This window comes from Pelophylax lessonae (assembly GCF_965119305.1).
Source record: "Pelophylax lessonae genome assembly, chromosome: 10".
In the NCBI taxonomy this organism is placed as follows: Eukaryota; Metazoa; Chordata; class Amphibia; order Anura; family Ranidae; genus Pelophylax; species Pelophylax lessonae.
This window is the reverse complement of record NC_138777.1, coordinates 204430436-204454071: the sequence shown is the minus strand read 5'-3', so window position 1 is coordinate 204454071 and position 23636 is coordinate 204430436. Positions and strand designations below refer to the sequence as shown.

The 23636-nt window shown below is 47.7% G+C and overlaps 1 protein-coding gene across 1 annotated transcript in view; it reads left to right on the top strand.

The window, feature by feature from the left end:
* RFWD3 (ring finger and WD repeat domain 3) overlaps window positions 1-23636 on the top strand; it is a 36706-nt gene that overhangs the window by 454 nt on the left and 12616 nt on the right. The window contains exons 2-8 of the mRNA XM_082269778.1: window positions 4588-4975; window positions 5054-5274; window positions 7858-7979; window positions 21440-21628; window positions 22598-22689; window positions 22787-22901; window positions 23115-23343. Of these exons, the coding sequence (XP_082125904.1) occupies window positions 4596-4975; window positions 5054-5274; window positions 7858-7979; window positions 21440-21628; window positions 22598-22689; window positions 22787-22901; window positions 23115-23343 (1348 nt within the window). The 5' untranslated portion in view covers window positions 4588-4595. The remainder of the gene's footprint in view (window positions 1-4587; window positions 4976-5053; window positions 5275-7857; window positions 7980-21439; window positions 21629-22597; window positions 22690-22786; window positions 22902-23114; window positions 23344-23636) is intronic.

Here is a 23636-nt window from a genome sequence, read left to right as displayed (position 1 = left end):
TGGGGGACGGGAAGTACCATCCCGCGGTGGTAGGGGTGCTAGGTGTCAACACTGTGCAGTGATGAGAATAGAAGGGTTACCAGTGTGTCCCCATTTTGTTATGGAGTGTTCGGGGCTTCTAGTGATGGGGTGTACCATGTCCCGAATCGGGGGTGACCAGTATCATTGCTGTTTGTGGTGAGAATGGGGGGGGTTCTATTGTGTCCCCCATTTTGTTATGGAATCTTCAGGGCTCCCAGTGATGAGAGCTGGGGTGTACCATGTCTCGGGGCAGGGGGTGTCCAGTATCATTGCTGTGTGTAGTGATGAGAAAAGTGGGGTTACCAGTGTGTCCCCCATTCTGTTATGGAATGTTCGGGGTTCCTAGTGATGAGAAATGGGGAGGAGGTGTACCATGTCTCAGGACGGGGGTGTCCAGTATCATTGCTGTGTGTAGTGATGAGAAAAGCGGAGTTACCAGTGTGTCCCCCATTCTGTTATGGAATGTTTGGGGGTTCCTAGTGATGAGAAATGGGGAGGAGGTGTACCATGTCTCAGGACGGGGGTGTCCAGTATCATTGCTGTGTGTAGTGATGAGAAAAGCGGAGTTACCAGTGTGTCCATCCTTCTGTTATGGAATGTTCGGGGCTCCTAGTGATGAAAAATGGGGGTGAGCTGTACCATGTCTCCGGGCGGGGGTGTCCAGTATCATTGCTGTGTGTAATGATGAGAAAAGTGGGGTTACCAGTGTGTCCCCCCTTCTGTTATGGAATGTTCGGGTCTCCTAGTGATGAAAAATGGGGATGAGGTGTACCATGTCTTGGGGCAGGGGTGTCCAGTATCATTGCGCTGTGTAGTGATGAGAATAGCGGTGTTATCAATGTGTATTCCTGCCCTGGAATGTCCACAGTTTGCAGTGATAGGGGTGCTAGGTGATCTTGCTGTGTGCAGTGATGAGAATAGGGGGCTACCAGTGTGTCCCCCCATTATGTTATGGAATGTTCGGGGCTCCCAGACATGGAGATGGGGTATACCATGTTTCATGGGTGGGGGTGTCATTGATGGCAGATGGGTGAGTTGGACTTCCCAGGGAAGGAAGAGACCCCCACTGACAGGACTAGGGTGGATGGAGGGGGTTGTCGGTTATGGGGACAATCTCTGGGTTTAAGTTGTCCTGGAACTGTCTCAGCAGTGACATCCTAAAACTCCTTTTCCTGGCTGTACTATTCATATTCGGGAACATATTCCTGCCTTCGGTATAATCAGCATGCCCAGATACATATCAGTAGCTTCTCCTTAGAAATGGCATAAACATGTTGTCAGCCCTGGGGGAGATGTCATTCTGGTCCAACTCCCCCTGCCTCCCCCACCAAGGTACAGTCCACCTACGTACAGTAGTCTACCCCCCCCCCCCCCCAAGCTTGGTACAGTCCACATGCTGCTCTAATCCCCATCCTCCTTCCTCCTGCCTGGGCCCCACTATGTGCCCCTTTCCCTAACGCACTGCCGGCTTCCCCTCTTTCCCTCCCGCCAGCTGCTGCAGGCACACAGGGGCATCTTTTCAGGATGGAGAGTGGGGAAAGGGGCGGGTGAATACAAGATGTCATTTTCCAGCCCCTTGTTCTGAATGAACGCAGTGAGTGATCTATACCGATCAATCACTGTGTTTGTTCTTAACCCAAAATGGTTATAAAGCTTTTATAAAAATAACAAACATGCCTATACTTACCTGCTCTGAGAAGCTCCTAAGCCTCTTCTTCTGGGGTCCCTCACTGGCGCTGCAGGCCCCTCCTCTTCATCGGGTGCCCCCAACGAAAGTTGTTTATCCTGGGGGCAATCCTACTGCTGCGTCCATTGACAGAGATAGTGGGACTCTGCCTGTCCCTGCTCCCGTTTCACCGGATTTGATTGACCGCAGCGGGAGCCAATGGCTATCAATCTGTCCAATGAGGAGAGAGACAGCAGCAGGAGCCGCTGCGCTTTTGCACATTGCTTGATTGGATGGGTGCAGGTATGGGGTTGGGGCACAGGTATGGGGTGGGGGGGGGGGGGGTTGCGGCACGACGTAACCCAGAATGGTTTTCATCTTAAAGCGGTAGTATACCACTTTTTTTGACTTTTAACTGCAGGTAAGCCTATAATAAGGCTTACCTGTAGGTACAATATCTCCTAAACCGTGCAGGTTTAGGAGATATTACCACTGCATGCAGCCGCTGACGAGTGCGGCGCATGCGCTCTGAAGGTCCGGGGGGACCTTCAGAGTTCCTTGCCGGGAATTGCCAGAAAATTACTCCCATGCGCATGCGCGGGAGTGACGTCATCACGGCTCCAGCCATTTACAGCCCTGGAGCCGCGGAACCCGGAATAGATGCCGTGGGATCATGTCCGCTCCCACAGCGGTGTCCGGGGGTCCATGTTGGGGCTTCGTTTTAAGGTAAGTAATTCATAATGAGCTAGTATGCGATGCATACTAGCTCATTATGCCTTTGTCTTGCAGGTTTTTTTTTTTTTGTCAGAGTTTACTACCGCTTTAAGGCATTAGGGTGAAAAACCTTATGGCTTTAGAACCACTTGAAGCATAATAAACGGCTTACTATGCTTCAAATTATGAATGAACAGGAGCCTCTGTATTGAGCGCCTCCTGTTCATTCATCTGTAACGCAGCTGAGGCTACAGAGCCCCAAGACCTCCTTCACACACAAAGCTTTATTTACTCGCTACAGTTTTATCAGGAATTTTGTAAGTTATGTCATGTTTGTGTCCGCTAATACAACATTTTAGTGTGGATTTTGTAAAAATATTATATTGAATTTGGGGGAGGGACTTGTCATGTATGCTGTATGGATCCCATGATTTCTAACAGCAGCCCAGCCTGTACAGCTAAACAACCCCCCCCCCCCCCCCACACACACACACAAACCACCACCACCACCATAGCCATACCATACCATGGTACAGCACACCACCCACCATGTTCACCCCAGAAGACCCCCACATGTCCTGCCTGTAACCTCATCCATGGCTGCCTCAGTCTTGTATCTGGGGTGACTCTGGTCAGAAGTCATATACTGTGTATATATAAGTAGACTGGATGGAGTGGGTAAGAGTTTGATCCTCTGTCTGGATTTTATTGCTGTCCATGTCTCCTGTGGAGAGAGTCACCCGCTCTGTCCTGGTGGTACTGTAACTTTCTGTTAGAGTTGTCACCAGAACAGTAATAAAGAGGAAATCTGTCAAATCGTATTCTGGTTGCAGCTAAGTGCAGAACTCAACTCGCTTTGGAGAGTTTTCTGGTCACTTCCTGTTGTGTCTTTGGGACAGGAACTATAACCCCGATAGGAACATGGACAGTTAAAGAACCTAAGAGGGGTTCTAACCATTCCCTATTAGACCCAACGGGCAAAGTTTTGGATACACTTTACATCAGTGGTTTTCCCCACCCTGCCTTTACCAAAGGTGCTTCAGATTAATATAGGAAATGATTGTATAGGACTTGGGACATGCCACAGGTTATGTTGGAGGCATGCTACTTAGGGCAGTAAGGGACTGTTGGCGCTCTGCGGAGGGCAGTAAGGGACTGTGGGCGCTCTGCGGAGGGCAGTAAGGGACTGTGGGCGCTCTGCGGAGGGCAGTAAGGGACTGTGGGCGCTCTGCGGAGGGCAGTAAGGGACTGTGGGCGCTCTGCGGAGGGGCAGTAAGGGACTGTGGGCGCTGTGCGGAGGGCAGTAAGGGACTGTGGGCGCTCTGCGGAGGGCAGTAAGGGACTGTGGGCGCTCTGCGGAGGGCATTAAGGGACTGTGGGCGCTCTGCGGAGGGGCAGTAAGGGACTGTGGGCGCTGTGCGGAGGGCAGTAAGGGACTGTGGGCACTGTGCGGAGGGCAGTAAGGGACTGTGGGCGCTGTGCGGAGGGCAGTAAGGGACTGTGGGCGCTCTGCGGAGGGCAGTAAGGGACTGTGCACTGTGCGGAGGGCAGTAAGGGACTGTGGGTGCACTGTACATGACAGTTTGATACTGGGCATATGCTATAGAAGACCGTAAGAGAGTGGAGACATGCTGCAGAATTTTCACAATTTGGGGACAATGAGGAGCATGCCAAGGTCAGTTGCCACCTGAGAAGGTTTTTTTGCCAGAAGATCTTGGGGACCGGAATAACTGCTCACGGGGTCTGGGGCCCTCAATGGGTACCTGAAAGTAACTCAGACTATAACAATGTAAGAAGGGGCACCGGTGGAAAAGAGGATGAGAGTCCGAGGAACTCTAATTATTCATAAAATGGTCATGTAAAACATCCCAGTATGTTTTGGGGTCCAATTCACCCCCTTCTCTGGTCTTTTTTTTAGCCTGGTGAAGGCAGTTCTTTAGACCCCAAAACACATTTAATGTTTTAGATCTTCCACCCTTTTGGTCTGATGCTCCTCCTACATTCTGATGGGTTGTGAGGACCTTGGAGATGTGACATTTGGGAGAGCCGGTCACCTGATATCAGCATTTCTGAGATCTTCTGGAAGAGATCACATGACCATTACCTTGGGTTGCATTAGTTTAGCTATAATTGTCTTACATTGGTATTTAGTCATTTTACCTCACTTGGATGTTCTCTCATTCCAGGCCCAAGAATGGCACATGAGGAAATGGATGTCGACCTGTTTGGTGAGGGTGCTCCAGCAGACGACTCAACGTCCAGACAGCTGCCAGGAGGAGACTCCGTATTCATTCTGCCGCCTCCAATGATGTTTGCAGAGCTCATGAGGGAGCGGATCTCGGCGCCGGAGCTGAACAATGAGGTGGTCGTGCTGGACGGGGGTGAGAACCTGACGGCACACGATCCATCACCCGTTGAGTCGCATACCTCTAACGCACTGCAAATGCTGCAGGGGGCGCTAGAGCAACTGCGGCAGGCTGCTGAGCTGAACTCTTCAACGCACCAAACACGGACTCGGAGGAGGAACACTAGGAGGCAGCAGAGAGGGGGCTCCCAGCGTACGTCGGGTACCAGGTGAGAAGCCGTTGATTGTTGTCTGTAATGCTTCACTCTGACTGGCGGTATGAGACTCTTCACATTCTGTGTTTTCAGCTCACGGACTGGACTCATGAACTTCTTTCAAATGAGAGGAAGCCAAGGGCCCGCAGTGCTGGGGGAGGGGAGCAGAAGCATCGGCCGGGTTATCTCAGTGCCCAATGAGGAGTCTGAAGAAGACAGTTCTGATGATACGGTGTTGCTAGGGGATGAAGAAGGGGGCAGCTCCACCGAAGTGGAAGAGGAGGACGCCACATCTGCCCAACCTGCAGAGCCGGGTATGTCCGAGGTCGGCGTATGATCATATGATAAATCCTAACCAGTGTGGCTTTGGTGGACCCTGGCCTCTGGGCTAATCACAATGGTGCCAGTTTGTTCCTCCTTACACATGTTAGTTAGTATAGGAGGGAGGAGGGGAGAGATTTAAGGTTAGTTTAGGTGTAAGCTGGAAATTCCACCATAATGAGTTAATCATTCATTGGCTCCTGAGCACTGTACAGATCACACAGCAGCAATTAACCACTTAAGCTCCGGAAGATTTTACCCCCATTCCGACCAGGTTTTTTTTTTTTTGCGATTCGGCACTGCGTGACTTTAACGGACAAATGCGCGGTTATGCGACGCTGTACCTAAACAAATTTGACGTCCTTTTTTTCCCACAAACAGAGCTTTCTTTTGGTGGTATTTGATCACCTGTGCGATTTTTACTTTTTGCGCTATAAACAAAGAAAGAGCGTCAATTTTGCAAAAATAATATTTTTCACATTTTTTTTTATATGAAATTTCCCCCCAAAAAAAAATGTAAAAATCAAAATTTTTTAACATTTTAGGCCAATTTGTTTTATGCTACATATGTTTGGTAAAAAAAAAATCGAAAAAAGCGTATTTTGATTGTTTTGCGCAAAAGTTATTGCGTTTACTAACTAAGGGAAAGATTTCTGTAATTTTTGGTGTTTTTTTTTTTTAAACGCGTAATGGCGGCGATCTGCAATATTTCTTTTTTTTTTTTTTGCGGTACTGCGACATTGCGGCGGACAGATCGGACCCTTGACTGACATTTTTGACACTTTTGGGGTTACCAGTGACATTACTACAGTAATCAGTGCTATACATATGCACTGTTACTGTAAAATGACACTGGCAGGGAAGGGGTTAACTTTATTGGGGAAGGAGGGGTTAAGTGTGTCCCTAGTGGCGTGCTTCTAACTGTCTTCGGACATGGCTACTGGTGTAGGAACAGTGATCAACGGTCCTACATAGTAGAACCGTATGATCACTATTCCTACACAGGGGAGAATGACAGGCGGCTTGTTTACATCAGCCGCCTGCCTTTCTCCCTTCACAGCGGACGATCGCGAGTGACCGGCGGACATCAGGTCCGCCGGTCACACGCACGGACTTCCCAGGGAACGAGCCGGGGTGGGCGCGCGCCCGCCCGCTATAGGCTCAAATGCAAGTGACAGGCGAGTGACGTACCCATACGTCACTTTGCCTGGCTGGGGCTGACCGCCGCAGTATATGTACTTGCAGCGGTCGGCAACCGGTTAAAGTTTAACTCTTTGAAACCGTGGCTATCAAAGGTATTTGATTAGTGTTGCATGATAGAGTAATTGTCAGTCAACCATAACAGCACTTATGGCCTGGACAGGAAGGGGTATTATGGATGGCCAAGCAAGTGTAGAAATGCAGCGTCTGTTCCACGTTGGTCACATTGCAAGTTATATTATTGTATGTAAAGGATAAATCCAACAAAAAGCCAGAAACTCTGTGCTTCTGCTTAAAAGATCCTTTATGGATGCACAACAGCAAATACAATGTCCATAGATGCTAACGCGTTTCAGCCTCAGCCTTCCTCATAGTAATAGCTATAAGGAAGTCTGAGGCCAAATAGTTTTAGTATCTATGGACATTGTATTTGCTGTTGTGCATCAATAAAGGATCTTTTAAGAAGAAACACAGAGTTGCTGGCTTTTTGTTGGCTTTATCTACAGTGGACTGGTTGGCCTGAGCACCGGCACTCTGTCTTCCCATTATTTGTATGGCGGTAGAGCTTGGGTGAGTCTTGTATACCGTATATACTCAAGTATAAGTTGACCCAAATATAAGCCGAGGCCCCTAATTTTACCATAAAAAAGTGGGAAAACGTATTGATTCGAGTATAAGCCTAGGGTGGGAAATGCAGCAGCTACTGGACCACCACGAGACACAAAACGGGCTGCGGGTCATGGTACAGGCATGGCACAGGTGATGGTACAGGCATGGCACAGGTGATGGTACAGGCATGGCACAGGTGATGGTACAGGCATGGCACAGTATGTACAGGCATGGCACAGGAGATGCAGTGCTGCGGGCATGGTACAGGAGAATATCCTGTACCATGCCCGCAGCACTGCATGAGGAAATGCAGGGGCTGCGGAGGAGTCTCACTTTTCGGTGAGGCGCCTTTGATTTAAAAATCGCGCCGCCCGGCCCCAATACGTCACTGCGAATGCACCGCCAATGCTTGGGAAAGCCCGTACACGTTCGGCTATTCCCGGGCATGCGGCACATGCGCGGTGACACGGCGCCGGGCGACGCCATTTTTAAAAAGACAGTGACTCGAGTATAATCCGAGGGGGGCATTTTCAGCATGAAAAAACATGCTGAAAATCTTGGCTTATACTCGAGTATATACGGTATGTATGTAAAGGATGGCCTGTTTCTGCTTCGGGGTCCCATTGGGGACAGTGAGGTGTGTCTTGGGAGATGCTGCCATGTTGTCTTTCCCTGCCTTCAGGAGGTCCAGGCTGTCCAGTAGACTTCTCATGGGTTACTTTTCTCCGGTTGTCACATTGATCTTGTTTTGTTTTTTTGATTTGTAGCTCCAGAGGAACTCCATATAAACCTGGTAGAAGCGGGTACAGAAGCCCCCGTGATCTCAGAGGCAGAGGTTGTTGTGGTGGAGGACACCTCGTCATCGGAACCCCCAGCCAAAATCAAACAGGTGACTGAGAGTCCATCGTGGGACGGAGATCTCAGAGGAGCTGTACAGGCACCATTCACAAAAGTCCTACTTCCTAAGGCCCCATTCTGGTTTATTGTAATCGCTGGAGAAAATCGGCGTTAAAACTCACCTAAGCTGCATTTTTTTGTTTTCCAAAATAGTTTAGGCGAGTTTAGCAGGGTTTGATGTTTGGCCGTTTTTTTTTTTTTTTCATTGGCTTGAATTTTTATTCTGGCCATTTAAAATTAATAAATTCTGAGACGCTAAACACGCCTAGCTTTTGGCCGCGTTAGGCGGTTTTATGACCCAACAGCTTCTCTGCTGACCTCCACTCCTCTGCATGCAGGAAAAGGATTTTCGATTGCCTCTAAACTAGTGATCGACCGATATCGTTTTTTTTATTGCCGATGCCGATATTTTGGTCATCGCATATCGGTATCTGCCGATATTTTCGGACATTTAAACATTTTTTTTATTTATTTACAGGTACTGTTGTGGAGGGATTTGGGGGTCTAAAAAAAACCCCAAACCCCTCCTCTGCACTTAACCACTTAAGCCCCGGAAGATTTTACCCCCATTCCGACCAGGGGGTATTTTGCAATTTGGCACTGCGTGACTTTAACGGACAATTGCGCGGTCGTGCGACGCTGTACTTAAACGAATTTGACGTCCTTTTTTCTCTATCGCTCATTGACAGACGTAGTCTTCTTGATTCTCAAGAGCTGGGTTATGTTGTCTCCGCAGGAGTAGGACTAGGCAGAATGACAAAACGTTCTGGCTCCACCCTAGGGGCAGTCCCTGAGGGTATATCCTCCCTCTCTCTGCTACAGGGAATCAGTTTTTTTCTGTCTAGTCAGGAGTAAGGACCTAAGTTCCTTGCTGGGATCTTTTGGTCCTGGCAAGACTTTTTTTTTCTTTAAGAAAAAGACATTTTTTAGGTAGTTTTCTCCAGTGTTTTTTTCCTGTGAGATCTTCAAGCAAAAATGCCGGACTGGGCGACACTTGTGGTCACCCCAGCCGGCCTACGAGCGCGCGCAGACCATGGCATTGCGCTTGGTCGGCCGCGACATATTCAAGTAAGTATGCGGGGCCGGGCGACGGGCTGGATGTTGAGATCCAGTGGTCACCCCGGTTTCTGCCTAAGAGCGCGTGCAGACCAGTGCGCTGAGTCGGCCGCGACGGAGTCCCAGTAAAGGGACTGACTTTGCGAGTTAAAAGCTCGCTTGGACGCCAGGTACCAGAGAGTCGAGGCGTCCACAAACCCCCACCCCGGTGGAGAGGGTATTGTGAAGAGAGGGTGTCTGTCGGTTCGGTATGGTGAGTAAACGTTCCCTTTTTTTCCTCATTATGAGGCAGTATATATTATGGGCCCCTCCATATATGGTCAGTATATATCTGATACTTACAAGTCCCCCTTGTAATACAGCATGTGTTTGTGGGAAGTGGACTTGGTTCAAGAGCTAACACTCTACCCAGCAGACTGTAACATTACAGCAGACATAGGAGGTATAATCCTACCTTATGTGCAGTGTATCTCTGTAGATCCATATGTCACCTCTTAGCAGAGTGCAGGTGGATGTGCTGGGAAGACGATATCGGCGGTCCGTCGCCATTTTGCCGTAGACCGAATGCATGTATGTCCTCAGGTCACGCCGGCCGCCATGTTTTTGGAGTCTTATGTCTCTTCTATGGGGGCGGCCATGTTTTGTGAGCCCAGCTACCTCGTGGAGGGCTGGGAACGCCGGAAGGCGTACACAGGGGGCGGAGCCACGCCTTCTGCCCGGGAAAAAGCAAACAGCTCCTTCCAGTCTGTGTAAGACAGACGCTGACTGCAGTTTGTTGGAAACTGCACTGCATCGGTTGTTGAGCCTTGGGGGTCCCTCTCTCTCTCTCTCTGGGATCGAGAAGCAGGTACTCTGAGGGGCGCTATTGCGCTAGGGGGAGACACAAAAAAAAAAAAAAAAAAGAAAATTTTTTTTGTTTTTGCTGGCAAAGGTGTCCTGTATTAACATGGACCCTGCCACTCATGTATCTCCTCCGGATCCCCTCGAGGGGTCTGCGGGATCCTCCAGCACCCCATTGACAATTGAATCTTTGTCAGCTATTATGGAAACTTTTGTGTCCCGGGTGGAAGTGGCTTGTCAGGGACAGGGCGCAAGAAAGCGACCCCCGCCTAACCCCTTATTATCTGAAACTTCGGATTCAGACTCTGAGCCTATTTCTGCAGTTGCAGGTACTTCATCTGGTATTGGTGTCTCGGGTCCTGTCTCTTCAGACAGTGAGGAGGATGTTTCGGCATCCGCCATAGCCCGAGAGGAAGCGTTGGTAAACGCACTCATTGTATCTGTTCAAGAGACTTTAAGGTTACAGGGTATTCCATCAGAAATAGCTGAAACTGAGATCCCTTTTGGGACTAAAAAGCGCATCAAAGTGGCAAAGGTTTTTCCATTGCCCAAATGTTTTGGCAATCCAATCGAAGAAGAATGGCGTCTGCCAAAACGCACTTTTAATATTTCTAAACGCATTGACAGGCGTTATCCGTTTGAGGAAACCCTTATTAAGAAATGGACAGAACCACCTGTGGTGGATTCACCTATTGCTAGATTGAATAAAGCCACGGTTATTCCTTTAGAAGACGCTCCGTCTTTTAACCACTTTACTACCAGTCACGTAACCTCTACGTCATCAGACTTTGCGGGGTTATACCGGGATGATGCCTCTAGCTAGAGGCATCATCCCGGTACCGTTGTTTGAAGCCGACGGTCGGCTTTCCGTCGGTAAGGATCGATGCGGCTCGGGAGCCGCTCGATCGTTACCCGGGGGGGCGGGAGGGGACGTCCCCCCCCCTCCCGCCGCCTTCCGCGGCTTTGCTCGGGGCTACCGTCCCACCGGGAGCCCCGAGCACCCAGCCGGCACGTCCGCCGGCTGGATGGAGTCCCGATGAATGCCGGAAACGGCATCGATCGGGTCTCCGATGACGTAACCCGGAGGCGGCGTCCATGACGTCACGTCCGGGTTACTGTGCTGCAAAAGGCGGCAGATTTGAAAAACGGCTGTATGCAAAAATGCCGTTTTCGGCGTTTTGCATACAGGGAAGTGTAGTGGAGGGGTCTAGGGTCTTTTAGACCCTCGATCCCTCCATAAAGAGTACCTGTCACGACATATTGCTGTCACCAGGGATGTTTACATTGCTTGTGACAGCAATAAAAGTGATCAGATTTTTTTTTTTTTAAAAACCTGTAATAAAGTTTAAAAAAAAAGAAAAAATAAATAGGAAAAAAAAAAAAAAAAAAATTTAGCCGTCCCCGTCACCGTTAGCTCGCGCACAAAAAAAAACGTATACGCAAGTCGAGCCGCAAATGAAATCGCTGTTCAAACCACACATGTGAGGTATCGCCGCGATCGCCAGAGCGTGGGCAATAATTAAAAAAAAAGAGCTACACTCTAACTCTAAACTGGTAACCGTTAAATAAATTTAAAGCGTCGCAGATTGAGATCTCTATTGACCGTAGTTTGTCGCCATCCCACGGGGGGGCGCAATTTTAAACCGTAACATGTTTGGTATCTATTTACTCGGCGTGACATCATCTTTCACAATATACAAAAAAAATGGGCTAACTTTACTGTTTAGTATTTTTTAAATGCAGTGAAATGTGATTTTTCAAATTTTTTCCAAAAAAATGGCGTTTTAAAGACCGCTGCGCAAATACCGCGTGACAAAAAATTTTGCAATGACCGACATTTTATTCTCCAGAGTCTTTGCTAAAAAAATATATATAATGTTTGGGGGTTCTAAGTAGTTTTCTAGGAAAAAATACTGGTTTTAACTTGTGAACAAAAAGTGTCCGAAATAGGGCTGGGGCTAAAGTGGTTAAAGATCCAGTGGATCGCAAGATAGAAGCTATGTCTCGCACCATGTTTTCCTTGATTGGATCAGCTTTCAGACCAATAATTGCTATTGGTCTGGTTTCGCAGGCTGTAACTGAATGGACCAAGTGGTTACGCCGGGACTTAGAAGAAGTCCCTCAGGCGGTATCAGATTTGTTGGAACAAATGATACAGGGGTTACAGTTTGTATGTGATGCGGCGTTAGACGCCACTCCATTAATGGCGCGAGCATCAGTCTCAGCAGTGGTTCTCAGGCGTACACTGTGGCTAAAAGGTTGGTTAGCCGACCAAGGTTCCAAAAAAGCATTGGCTAATATCCCCTTTTCAGGAGAGCGTCTATTTGGAGCCAACTTAGATGAGATCATTAAGGATCTCACCGGTGGAAAAAGCACCTTTTTACCGCAAAACTTTAAAGGTAGAGGAACTCGTCAAAGACGAGGGCCTTCTTTTTCTGCTCACAAGAGGTTTTTTCGTCCAGCAGGTGAAAAAACTAAGTCCTCCAAAGCTCCTGCAGGAGGCGTCAGGGGTCGTTGGTCGGGCAAGCAAAAGCCCGCCCCCTCCAGACCTGAAGATAAACCATCCAAAGCCTGAAGGTGCGCCCCCACCCATAACTGGGGTGGGGGGACGTCTTCGCCGATTCCCGGATCCATGGCTTTACAGAATCCCGGACAAATGGGTTTGCGAAGTCATAAGGTCAGGGTACAAGATCGAGTTTCGATCTCTCCCACCGGCGCGATTCTTCCCTTCCAATATCCGTCTATCCGCAGATCGTTTAGAAGATCTGCGGAGAGCAGTCACAGATTTACTACAACAAGGAGTGGTAGTCCACGTTCCTTGGACAGAACGGTTTCAAGGGTTTTATTCAAACCTGTTTACAATACCCAGGAAAGAGGGCAAAGTGCGTCCAATTCTGGACTTAAGAGCACTCAATTCTTTCGTCAACATAAGAAGATTCAGAATGGAGTCCATTCGCACGGTAGCAGCCTTCCTGCATCCAGGGGATGTCCTAGCGTCCATAGACATCAAGGACGCCTATCTTCACATTCCCATTTTCGCAGGACATCAGCGTTTTCTACGCTTTTCCGTAGAGGAGAACCACTATCAGTTTGTGGCATTACCTTTCGGTCTCGCCACGGCTCCGCGGGTCTTCACAAAGGTGTTGGCCCCAATGTTGGCACTTCTGCGCCAAAAAGGTATATCGATTCTAGGTTACCTAGACGATCTTCTGCTTCATGCAGAGTCTCCTCAGACCTTGCTACAAAACATAGAAATTACTATGATTTCTTTACAGGAATTCGGGTGGCTGGTGAACCAGCAAAAGTCATTTCTGGTTCCCACCCAGAGGCTCGAATATCTGGGTCTAATTCTAGACACAGTCAGGACGAGAGTTTTCCTTCCGGTAGGGAAACTTCGAAAGATTCAATCAGCAGTCCAGTTGTTACTGTCCAACAGCTGGTCTTCCCTTCGGACGTGCATGAGGGTTCTGGGGTTGATGGTGGCTTCATTCGAAGCAGTCCCATTTGCCCAGTCCCATACCCGAATTCTTCAGCAAGAGATTCTTCTCAGATGGAATCGGAATCCGGAATCCCTGGACAATCAGATACGATTGAGCAAACAGACCAGAGAGTCTCTGGTTTGGTGGCTTCGGTCTCCAATGCTCAGCCAGGGAAAGTCATTTCTGCCAATATATTGGACGATAGTGACCACGGATGCCAGTCTATCCGGATGGGGAGGAATTCTTGGTCAGTTATCTGTCCAGGGACTTTGGTCCCCGGAAGAATCCAGGTTACCGATAAATGTATTGGAACTGAGAGCGATCAGACTTTGTCTGATTCACTGGACCGAGCAGCTCCAGGGCAGCCCGGTTCGGATCCAGTCGGACAATGCCACGGCCGTGGCTTATGTCAATCATCAGGGGGGCACCAAGAGTGTCCGAGCGGCCAAAGAAGTGGCTTGCATTCTTCGCTGGGCGGAACGATTTGTTCCAGCAATCTCTGCGGTGTTCATTCCGGGGGTGGAGAATTGGCAGGCAGATTATCTCAGCCGTCAGACCCTGGATCAGGGGGAATGGTCCCTCCATCCAGACGTTTTCCACCAGTTGTGCCTACGGTGGGGCACCCCGGATGTGGATCTGTTGGCATCACGATTCAACAGGAAAGTTCAGAGATTCGTGGCTCGCTCCCGCGATCCTCTAGCAGAAACCGCAGACGCACTGATCGCCCCGTGGGGGCAATACCAGCTAATATATGCCTTCCCTCCTCTCGCGTTACTGCCAAGACTTCTTCGCAGGGTAGAGGAGGAAGGAATCCCAGTAATCCTGGTAGCTCCGGACTGGCCTCGTCGAGCTTGGTACGCCGACATGGTCAGACTGGTGGCGGACGTCCCATGGAGACTTCCTCTCAGGGAGGATCTACTGTCTCAGGGACCGATCTTCCATCCTGCTTTACGATCGCTGGCTTTAACGGCCTGGCTATTGAGACCCAGGTGCTGAAGGACAAAGGTTTGTCAGCTTCAGTTATTCCTACTCTAGTTGAAGCAAGGAAAGCGACTTCCAGAAAGATTTATCATCGCACATGGAAGTCCTACATTGCATGGTGTGAACCTTTGGGGTTCCGTCCTCGGTCTTATTCGATTAGTCGAATATTGGCTTTTCTGCAACAAGGGGTTGAGCAGAAACTGGCCTTGAGTACTATCAAGGGTCAGGTCTCAGCATTAGCCATCTTCTTTCAGAAGCCTTTGGCTACTCATTCCTTGGTGCGGAATTTCATCCAGGGGGTGCGACATCTGGCTCCGCCAGTGCACGCGCCGTTACCCCCCTGGGATCTTAATTTAGTGTTGTCGGTTCTTCAGAAACCTCCCTTTGAAGATATTAGGGAGATTCCTCTACCCACGTTGTCCCAGAAGGTGGCCTTCTTGGTGGCTATTACTTCTGCACGCAGGGTGTCAGAACTGGCCGCATTATCTTGTCGTTCACCATATCTGGTGGTTCATAGAGATAAGGTGGTTCTTCGTCCGAATCCATCCTTCCTACCAAAAGTGGTTTCAGAATTTCATCTGAATGAAGAAATTGTATTACCTTCCCTGTGTCCTAAGCCCAGTCATCCTCGGGAATTTGCTTTGCACTCCTTGGATGTGGTCCGGGCGATCAGGGTATACTTGAAAACGACAGACTCGTTTCGCAAGACGGATTCACTTTTTGTGATCCCAGATGGACCCAAAAAGGGGTTGCCTGCATCTGCCGCGACCATTTCCAGATGGATCAGACAGACGGTAGTGCAGGCTTATTCTATTAAGGGTCGGGAGCCCCCGTTCCCTGTTAAGGCGCACTCCACTCGGGCACTTAGTGCGTCATGGGCCTTTCGCCATCAGGCGTCAGTGGTCCAGGTGTGCAAGGCGGCTACCTGGTCGTCGGTGCATACCTTCTCTAAACATTATAAAGTTGACGTAATGGCATCGTCTGATGCCTCATTTGGCCGCAAGGTTTTGCAGGCCGCAATTTGAGGAGACCAGTGGTCTACCTCGAGGGTTTTTTTCCGTTGAAAAATTTTTTCTTTAGCCTCATTCTTTGTTTATAATGAGCCTTTAAAACTTCTAGTTTGGCACCGGTTGGGCCTTCTAGATTGGATTTGATTTTGTCAATCCCACCCCTCATTTGTGGCACTGCTTCTGGATGTCCCAGCTCTTGAGAATCAAGAAGACTACGTCTGTCAATGAGCGATAGAGAAAAATAGATTTTTGTAAGAACTTACCGTAAAATCCTTTTCTCTTAAGCTCATTGACAGACGTAGTACCCGCCCCTCTATCATTGAGTTGGGTTGGGTTAAATTCTCTGTACTGCTTTAAACAGAACTGATTCCCTGTAGCAGAGAGAGGGAGGATATACCCTCAGGGACTGCCCCTAGGGTGGAGCCAGAACGTTTTGTCATTCTGCCTAGTCCTACTCCTGCGGAGACAACATAACCCAGCTCTTGAGAATCAAGAAGACTACGTCTGTCAATGAGCTTAAGAGAAAAGGATTTTACGGTAAGTTCTTACAAAAATCCATTTTTTCCCACAAACAGAGCTTTCTTTTGGTGGTATTTGATCACCTGTGCGATTTTTTTTGATCACGCGCTATGAACAAAAAAAGAGCGTCAATTTTGCAAAAATAGCAATATTTTTCACATTTTTTTATATGAAATTCCCCCCCAAAAAAATGTAAAAATCTAAATTTTTTAACATTTTCGGCCAATTTGTTTTATGCTACCTATGTTTGGTAAAAAAAAATCGCAAAAAGCGTATTTTGATTGGTTTGCGCAAAAGTTATCGCGTTTACTAACAAAGGGAAAGATTTTTGTCATTTTTGTTGTTTTTTTTTTTTAACGCGTAATGGCGGCGATCTGCGATTTTTTTTTTTTTTTTTTTTTTTTTTTTGCGGTACTGCGACATTGCGGCGGACAGATCGGACCCTTGACTGACATTTTTGACACTTTTGGGGTTACCAGTGACATTTCTACAGTAATCAGTGCTATATATATGCACTGTTACTGTAAAAATACACTGGTAGTGAAGGGGTTAACTTTATTTGGGAGGGAGGGGCTGTGTGTGTCCCTAGGGGCGTGCTTTCTACTGTGATTGGCTGTGGCTTGAGCTGTAAGGACACTGATCAACGGATCTACATAGTAGATCCATGTGATCAGTGTCTTTACAGCGAGGAGAATGACAGGCAGCTTGTTTACACAAGCTGCCTGACATTCTCCCTCTCCCCCGCCGATCGCCGAGTGGCCGGTGGACATCGGGTCCGCTGGTCACACGCGCGGGGGGGGTCCGTGACCATGCGGGTGCGCGCCTCCGGGGGCGCGCGCTCGCTCCCTAGACCCTCACAAGCAAGCAACGTAGCCCTACGTTAGTTTGCCTGTGAGGGGCTGACCGCCGACGTAGATAGTCGTGCGGCGGTCGGCAAGTGGTTAAAAGCATTCAAAAGGCCAAGTTTGGCTGTTTTGAATGCTGTCATTTTTTAAAATTTGGAACCGAATACCCGGAAGTCATGTTATGACATGACTTCCGGGTTTTACATGGAAACCCAGTCAGAGCCGAATGTGGCTTTGATCGGATCTTCTCTTCGGCGGCCTTGCAGGTAGGATGCCCAGATCTCCCGGTGGGACGGGAGACCTGGGCGAGCCGCGGGAGGGGATGTCCCCTCCTGCTTCTTGTAATGACAGCCGAGCGGCTTCTCAGCCGCATCGGTTGTCATTACAAGACAGCTGACCGTTGGCTATATCTAGCTGCAGGCATCACTCCAGCACAGCACTTTCCCTAAATATCGGCAATATCGGTAACCTCAGGGGCCGATTCCGATATATCGGGGAAAGTGCAGATCGGCCCTCGATATATCGGCTTTGCCGATAATCGGTCGATTCCCTACTCTAAACTCTTCTACTCTTCTAAAGCCGATGGTGTTCCTTTATGAAACCAAGCTGAGCTGCGATCCTGATGATCGCAGCTCCTCTTACATCATTATCAGTTTAGGAAACTGAGCTGATCAGCAGAGAACATGCTCCCTGCTGATCATCTCAGCACACAGAGACTGACAGAACAGAAATGGAAGTTTATGAATGTGCGATCTCGGCACCTCACTGGCAATCTCTGTCAGAATTCTCTGTCCCAGATTCTCCCGCCCGGAGGTGAAGAATTTGGGGGAGAAAAGAGAGAATCCCCGGAGAACTGAGGAGGAAGATTATTAACTTCCTTTTTCCTCAATCGGACCCCCCCCATAGACAGGAAAAAAGCCCCCCTGCCTTTAACAACCCCCCCCAAACTGGTAAAGCAGGTTAGATAGGTTGGAGTTGCACTGATACCATTTTTTTTTTTAAATCTAAGAGTACCAATACTTTCGGTCAAGTTCTCGCCGATACGGAGTACCAATACTTTGCGGAGCGATTTATGTCAATACAAAAAAATATTGGCGCAAATCACACTGTAAAGAATCGCATGTGATTTCCTCCCACTGCTCGTGTGTTTGTAGAAAGGGATTAAAGCGCCATCTTGTGGGCAGTTTAAAAAATGTTAGAACTCGCAGTACATATCAGGTAGCAAATAAAAAATCACAAAAAATCCTGCGCTAAAAATGAAAAATCAAATGTGAATAAATATAAGAAATTATGACTGTGAAAGCAGCTGAAAACACTTGATCATAGTAAATCAAACAATGTAACAGGGCAAAAATAGTGCAGCGCTATCAAATATGGTGCAACCCATACAGTGTATAATGATAATAATAAATAACATGAAAATGTGTATTTAAATGAAAAAAAGGTCCATATAGATAGTAAATGTGAATCCAACAAAGGTGCACAAGTCCCAGGATGGGTGATGACCGAGCGGGAGGTTTGAATCCCAAGGAAAAGGCAGGAACACACCCGTGATAAAGGTATCAAAGTGGCAGCTTACCAGAAGCTTAGGCCTCCAACTTAATGGAACGGCCACTCACGCTTAGATGTAAATCCAAATGCAATGCATCCTTCAGGAACCAAGAAGCCAGATATACTCTCCTGCACCCTCTGAGACTCAGAACTCCAGAAGTATTATCATGTATGTGTAGAGGGAAATATAGTGCACATAGCGTAATCCCGTATATAACACACAAAGAATTTATTAAAAAGTTGCACTTACAATGAGCCGACTTGAAACTGACACATCAAAGGAAAAAAAAAAACGTGGCGTCCCGCGTGTGTAGAAAGGCCGGCGTCTAGGGGGCGTGACAGCTGTGCATCCAGTACCGCCCGACCGGTTTCGTCATACGTGACGTCGTCCGGGACGTGGTTACCGGACGCTGCTGTCACACCAATAAATCCCCCAGAGGCGGTGACACTTCAGTGTCATGGACCAATCATATGAGGTAAGGGCGGAAGTGCATTACAGGGGCAGTACATATCGGGTAGCAAATCATGGCAGCTGGAGGAGCTGTTCGGGAACCTGGGGGGGTGGAGGACCGAAGTGATGTCAACTTGGGGACAGACCACCTCTACATCTCCTGCAGACCTGAGATATGTACTGTGCGTTCTAACATTTTACATCTTCTGCAGCCCTGTGAGCACCTCCAGCGGTCCTGATTTGCTAACAGATATGCACTGTGCCTTCTAACATTTTTTTTTTTTTAATCATTTTTTTTTTTAATCATTTTTTTTTTCCCCTTCTACTTCACAATTATGTGCCACTTTGTGTTGGTCTATCACATAACATCCCAATAAAATACATTTATATTTTTGGTTGTAACATGACAAAATGTGGAAAATTTCAAGGGGTATGAATACTTTTTCAAGGCAATGTAAACGGACACGTCGGTCTTTATTGAGGTGCCTTCAGGAGTTTAGGCAAAAGCCCCAAAAACGTCAGTTAGGCTTTAGCTTTAGGCACTCATGCAGTTTGCTTTTGATCCATTTCTGCAGTGCGTTTTCCATTTTTTTATGCTTTTTAATTATGTTACAGGGGAGATGATTTTGTTAGGCAGATTAAAAAGCGTAGCAAATATGCACTACATGGCTTTCCGCAGCGTGTCTATTGAACCAAAAACATACCGTGTTGCGTTTTAAAAAAAAAAGTCCCTGACCCTTTCCAAAAAAACGCAGCGGCTGAAAAAAGCATAGATGTGAATGTGTCTTATAGGAAACTGTGTTAAATGGGCTGTAGCACATTTCTGCAAAAGGAGAAAAAAAAAAAAAAACGCATAGGTGTAAACCAGGCCTTAAGGAGCAGTAGTGTGCATGAGGCCTAAGGCCCCTTTTCACACTTGTGCGACCTAAAAGTTGAGCGATTTTGACTGGACTTGAAGCAATGCTTATGTCTTTGGACCTCCAAAATGCATTAAAATCGGCCCAAAGTAGTGCAGGGACTATTTCTATAATAAGTCGCGCTTTGGTCACACTTGAAGTTGCTGCTGTTCCTTTGTCCATTAGCGCGGTTATTACCTTTTAGTGCAGGGACTACTTTGAAGTCATTGCGACTTGAAGTAGGGATGCATCGATCCGACTTTTTTGGATCCGATACCGATATCTGGCATTGTGAAATCGCTGATACCGATACGGAACCGATCCGGAGCTACACACAAAGCAAGCGGCTGCAGTACAGAGCAAAGCCGCTGCTTCCTGTGTACGGCTCCTCTATTCACAGGCGGAGTGCATCTGATATCACTCCGCCTGTGAGCCGGACCTATACAAGAAGTAGCGGCTCCCATCCCATACCATTACTGCACCCAGTAAGGGATGGCTGAGCCGTTACTCAGCAAAAACCGAATCGGCCTGTGGGACGGCTAAATTTTACCGATCTCCGATCCAGCTATTTTGACTGGATCGGGCCGATTTCCGATCCGAATATCGCATCGGTGCATCCCTAACTTGAAGCCATACATATATGAACGGTACTCATTGGAAATCATAGGGTACGACTTGTAATGCGACTTTGAAGTCCCAAATCGCAGGACAAGTCGCACAAGTGTGAAAGGGGCCTAATATGGGAAGGAGGTACATCTGGGCATCAAGAGCCAACAATGGAGTTAAAACCTTCCTCTTTACCATCTGTCAAATGGCTATGAAAAGTAATTCAAATGTGGATCACTTTTTCAGAAGAGCAGCAGGTTCGACACGTCCAAATCTAGCCTAAAACTGAACTCCGGGAATAGCAGATACATATTGTCATGCGTGTTCTTCAATCTGTGTGCTTTGTGTATTTCAGATCTGTGCAGTAATCCAGTCTGAGACTTCCTGTAATAAAGACCACTCACTGCTGCTTTCCCTGCCAGTGCAGGGTGACTGGTCTTGTCCCTGTCCCTCTTGTAGTTTTCTACAGGCAGACTGGTAATCACTTATGGAGATTTTTAAGTACCAATGTTTGTCCCTATTCCACGAGCGTGCGCAATTTTGAAGCATGACATGTTGGGTATCTATTTACTTGGCGTAACATTCTTTCACGTTATAGAAAAAAGAATTGGGCTAACTTTACGATTTTCTCATTTTTTATACTTTAAAAAAGTGTATTTTTCCCCAAAAAATTGTAAGACCACTGTGCAACTACGGTGTGACCTAAAGTATTGCAACGATCTCTATTTTATTCTCTAGTGTCTCTGCTAAAAAAATGTGTGTGTGTAATATATTTATTCTGTGTGTATATGTTTGGAGTGCTAAGTAATTTTCTAGGTTAAAAAAATATACTGATTTTAATTTGTAAAGAAGAAGTGTCAGAAATAGGCCCAGTGGTTAAGGGGATTAGGACACCGGCAGGTGGGGCGGGGTTTATGATCTTGTGACTTGCGGTCACATGGATTGGAAAGCTGCTTGCAATCAGGAGCTTTCCGTTAGCCGCCAGTAACTGTGCTGGGAGCGCAGAGGATGCGCGTGCTCTTGGCACAGCTGTTTTTGCAATATTGCATGCAAATATGCGACTGCTTGGTGCCAAGGCCCACCCCCTGAGAGGTTACGTTTGACACATTTCAGGACCCGTTAATGACAGTTCCTGTCCTCTGTGTTTCCATGATGTTCCTCCTTTTAATTTAGAGTCCTGTAACCAAACAGAAAATAATAATTATGTCTCCTCTGCAGAGGACGCCTGTAAAGCCTGCAGGGGGAGCTCCAGCAATCGAAGAGGAGGAGGGGGACACTTGCACCATCTGCTTCGAGCCGTGGACCAACGCCGGCCAACACCGACTGTCTGCGCTGCGATGCGGACACCTCTTTGGCTTTACGTGCATCGATCGGTGGCTGAAGGGAGGAGCAAACAAGTGTCCGCAGGTAAATGCTCACCGGGTGGGGCCAGAATTATCCACTGGGGTCCCTTCTTGCTGCTGGAAATGTCCCTTCTAGCTCTTCAACTTATCCTGCAACCACATTGTAACATCCAGCATCATCTAACCCAGGGAACCTCAAACTACAGCCCTCCAGCTGTTGTGGAACTACACCTACCATGAGGCATTGTAAAACTCTGACATTCCCTGACATGACTAGGCATGATGGGAAATGTAGTCTATCCCAGCAAGGAGTGTTGTCTCCAAGGGTTAGAGAGGCTGGATTCACCCCTTTTTTATGGATAGTGTAGGACCCACTGATAATGGGGTACTTTGACGCAGTGGTGGGCTTGAGCACGATATGGCCATATGGTGGGACCAAATCCCCATTTTTATCTATGGATTGTCTCCATATTTGATAGTCATTTCTTTTGCATGGTTGCGCTATTCTTTTTTAATATACATGTTGCTTGGTCCATAGCTGCACCGGCTTTAGATATACATGTTCAGGGCTTGCTCCCCCAATTTTTTGCTTGTTTACATAGTGCACTATTTATTGGTTTACATAAAACGCGTCCATAAAAGATATAAATTTGCCACTCTCTACTCATACTCCTGTGCCCAGAATAGGCACCAATGTAAACTGCTCTTGATGTAAACTCCACCACTGGTGTATGGCGTGCGTTCCACGGACCAGATCCCCCGCACCCGGAAATTACGTCAACCGGAAGTGACAGCATTGCGTGCCAACGTGTTTCGTCGGGTCAGCGTCCTTAGGAAGCTGCATAATGTATGCATAATCTATTTTATACATTAATTCCTTTCAATCGTTGCATAACATGCATTGAGCCCCTACTTTAAAGTGGTCTATGGCAACTAGGTGTGGTTTTCCACATTTAAAGGGGCTTTTATATTCATATTTTTACAATTAATAATTATGTGATCTGTTACTCATCCTGCTTTTTCTGTTCTGCAGTGCAACAAGAAAGCCAAGCGGTCAGACGTTGTGGTCCTGTACGCCCGGACGTTGAAGGCGTTGGACACCAGCGAGCAGGAACGCATGAAGAGGTAATCCTGTAGAGAAGTGTGTGTGTATGCTGGATATGAAATGGACCCACGGGGGGAGTTTTGCTTGGACTGACGCAGCATGTAAACTTTGTTGCAGTTCTTTAGAGTTGGAGCATTCTCTGCGGAAGAAGGCAGAGCTTGAATCTGCACAGTGTCGGCTTCAGGTCCAGGTTCTGACGGACGAATGCGGGAAACTCCGCAAGCAGATCCAGGTGAGGAGCTCTTTGTGAAATGGAGGGAAGGGTAATGCCCAAATGTAGGAAGGCCTCCTCACCCAGAGTTACAGGCTGATAGGTGCCATGCAGATAGGGGAAGCTTTGTGGTCATCGGGAAATATTCCTTCTTTTTGTTCACTGTTGCTCCTGCCCTGAGTGGTGTCCATGTCACTCGCACCCAAGTTTTTTTATTTTTTTTTTCTTTATAAGGAATTGAAGAAGTTGATTGCCCAGCATGGTACCAGTTCCTCCCAGCTGCCGTCTTCCTCCCGGACGGCAGCATCTAGTTCTCTGTCCTCCAGCCAAGGTCAGCACAAATACAACTTTGAGAAAGCTATCCTCATCAACCAGACTGGGAACTGCCGTGTCATGTCTTACTGTGAATGGTTGGGCTGCCTTGTGGTGTCACAGCCGTCCTCCCACGCCACCCTCATCCCTGGTAAGTCATCGACCCCTTAAAGGGAAACAAAAAAAAACAGATATATAGAGTCACACTTAACCCTTTGATCGCCCCTGGTGTTAACCTCTTCACTGCCAGTGTTATTAGTACAGTAACAGTGCATATTTTTAGCACTGATTACTGTAGTAATGTCACTGGTCCCCTCAAAAGTGTCAGGTGTCCGATCTGTCTGCCGCAATGTCGCAGTCCTGCTAAAATCGCTGATCGCTGCCATTATAAATGGCATAAATCTATCCCTTAGTTTGTAGACTCGATAACCTTTGCGCAAACCA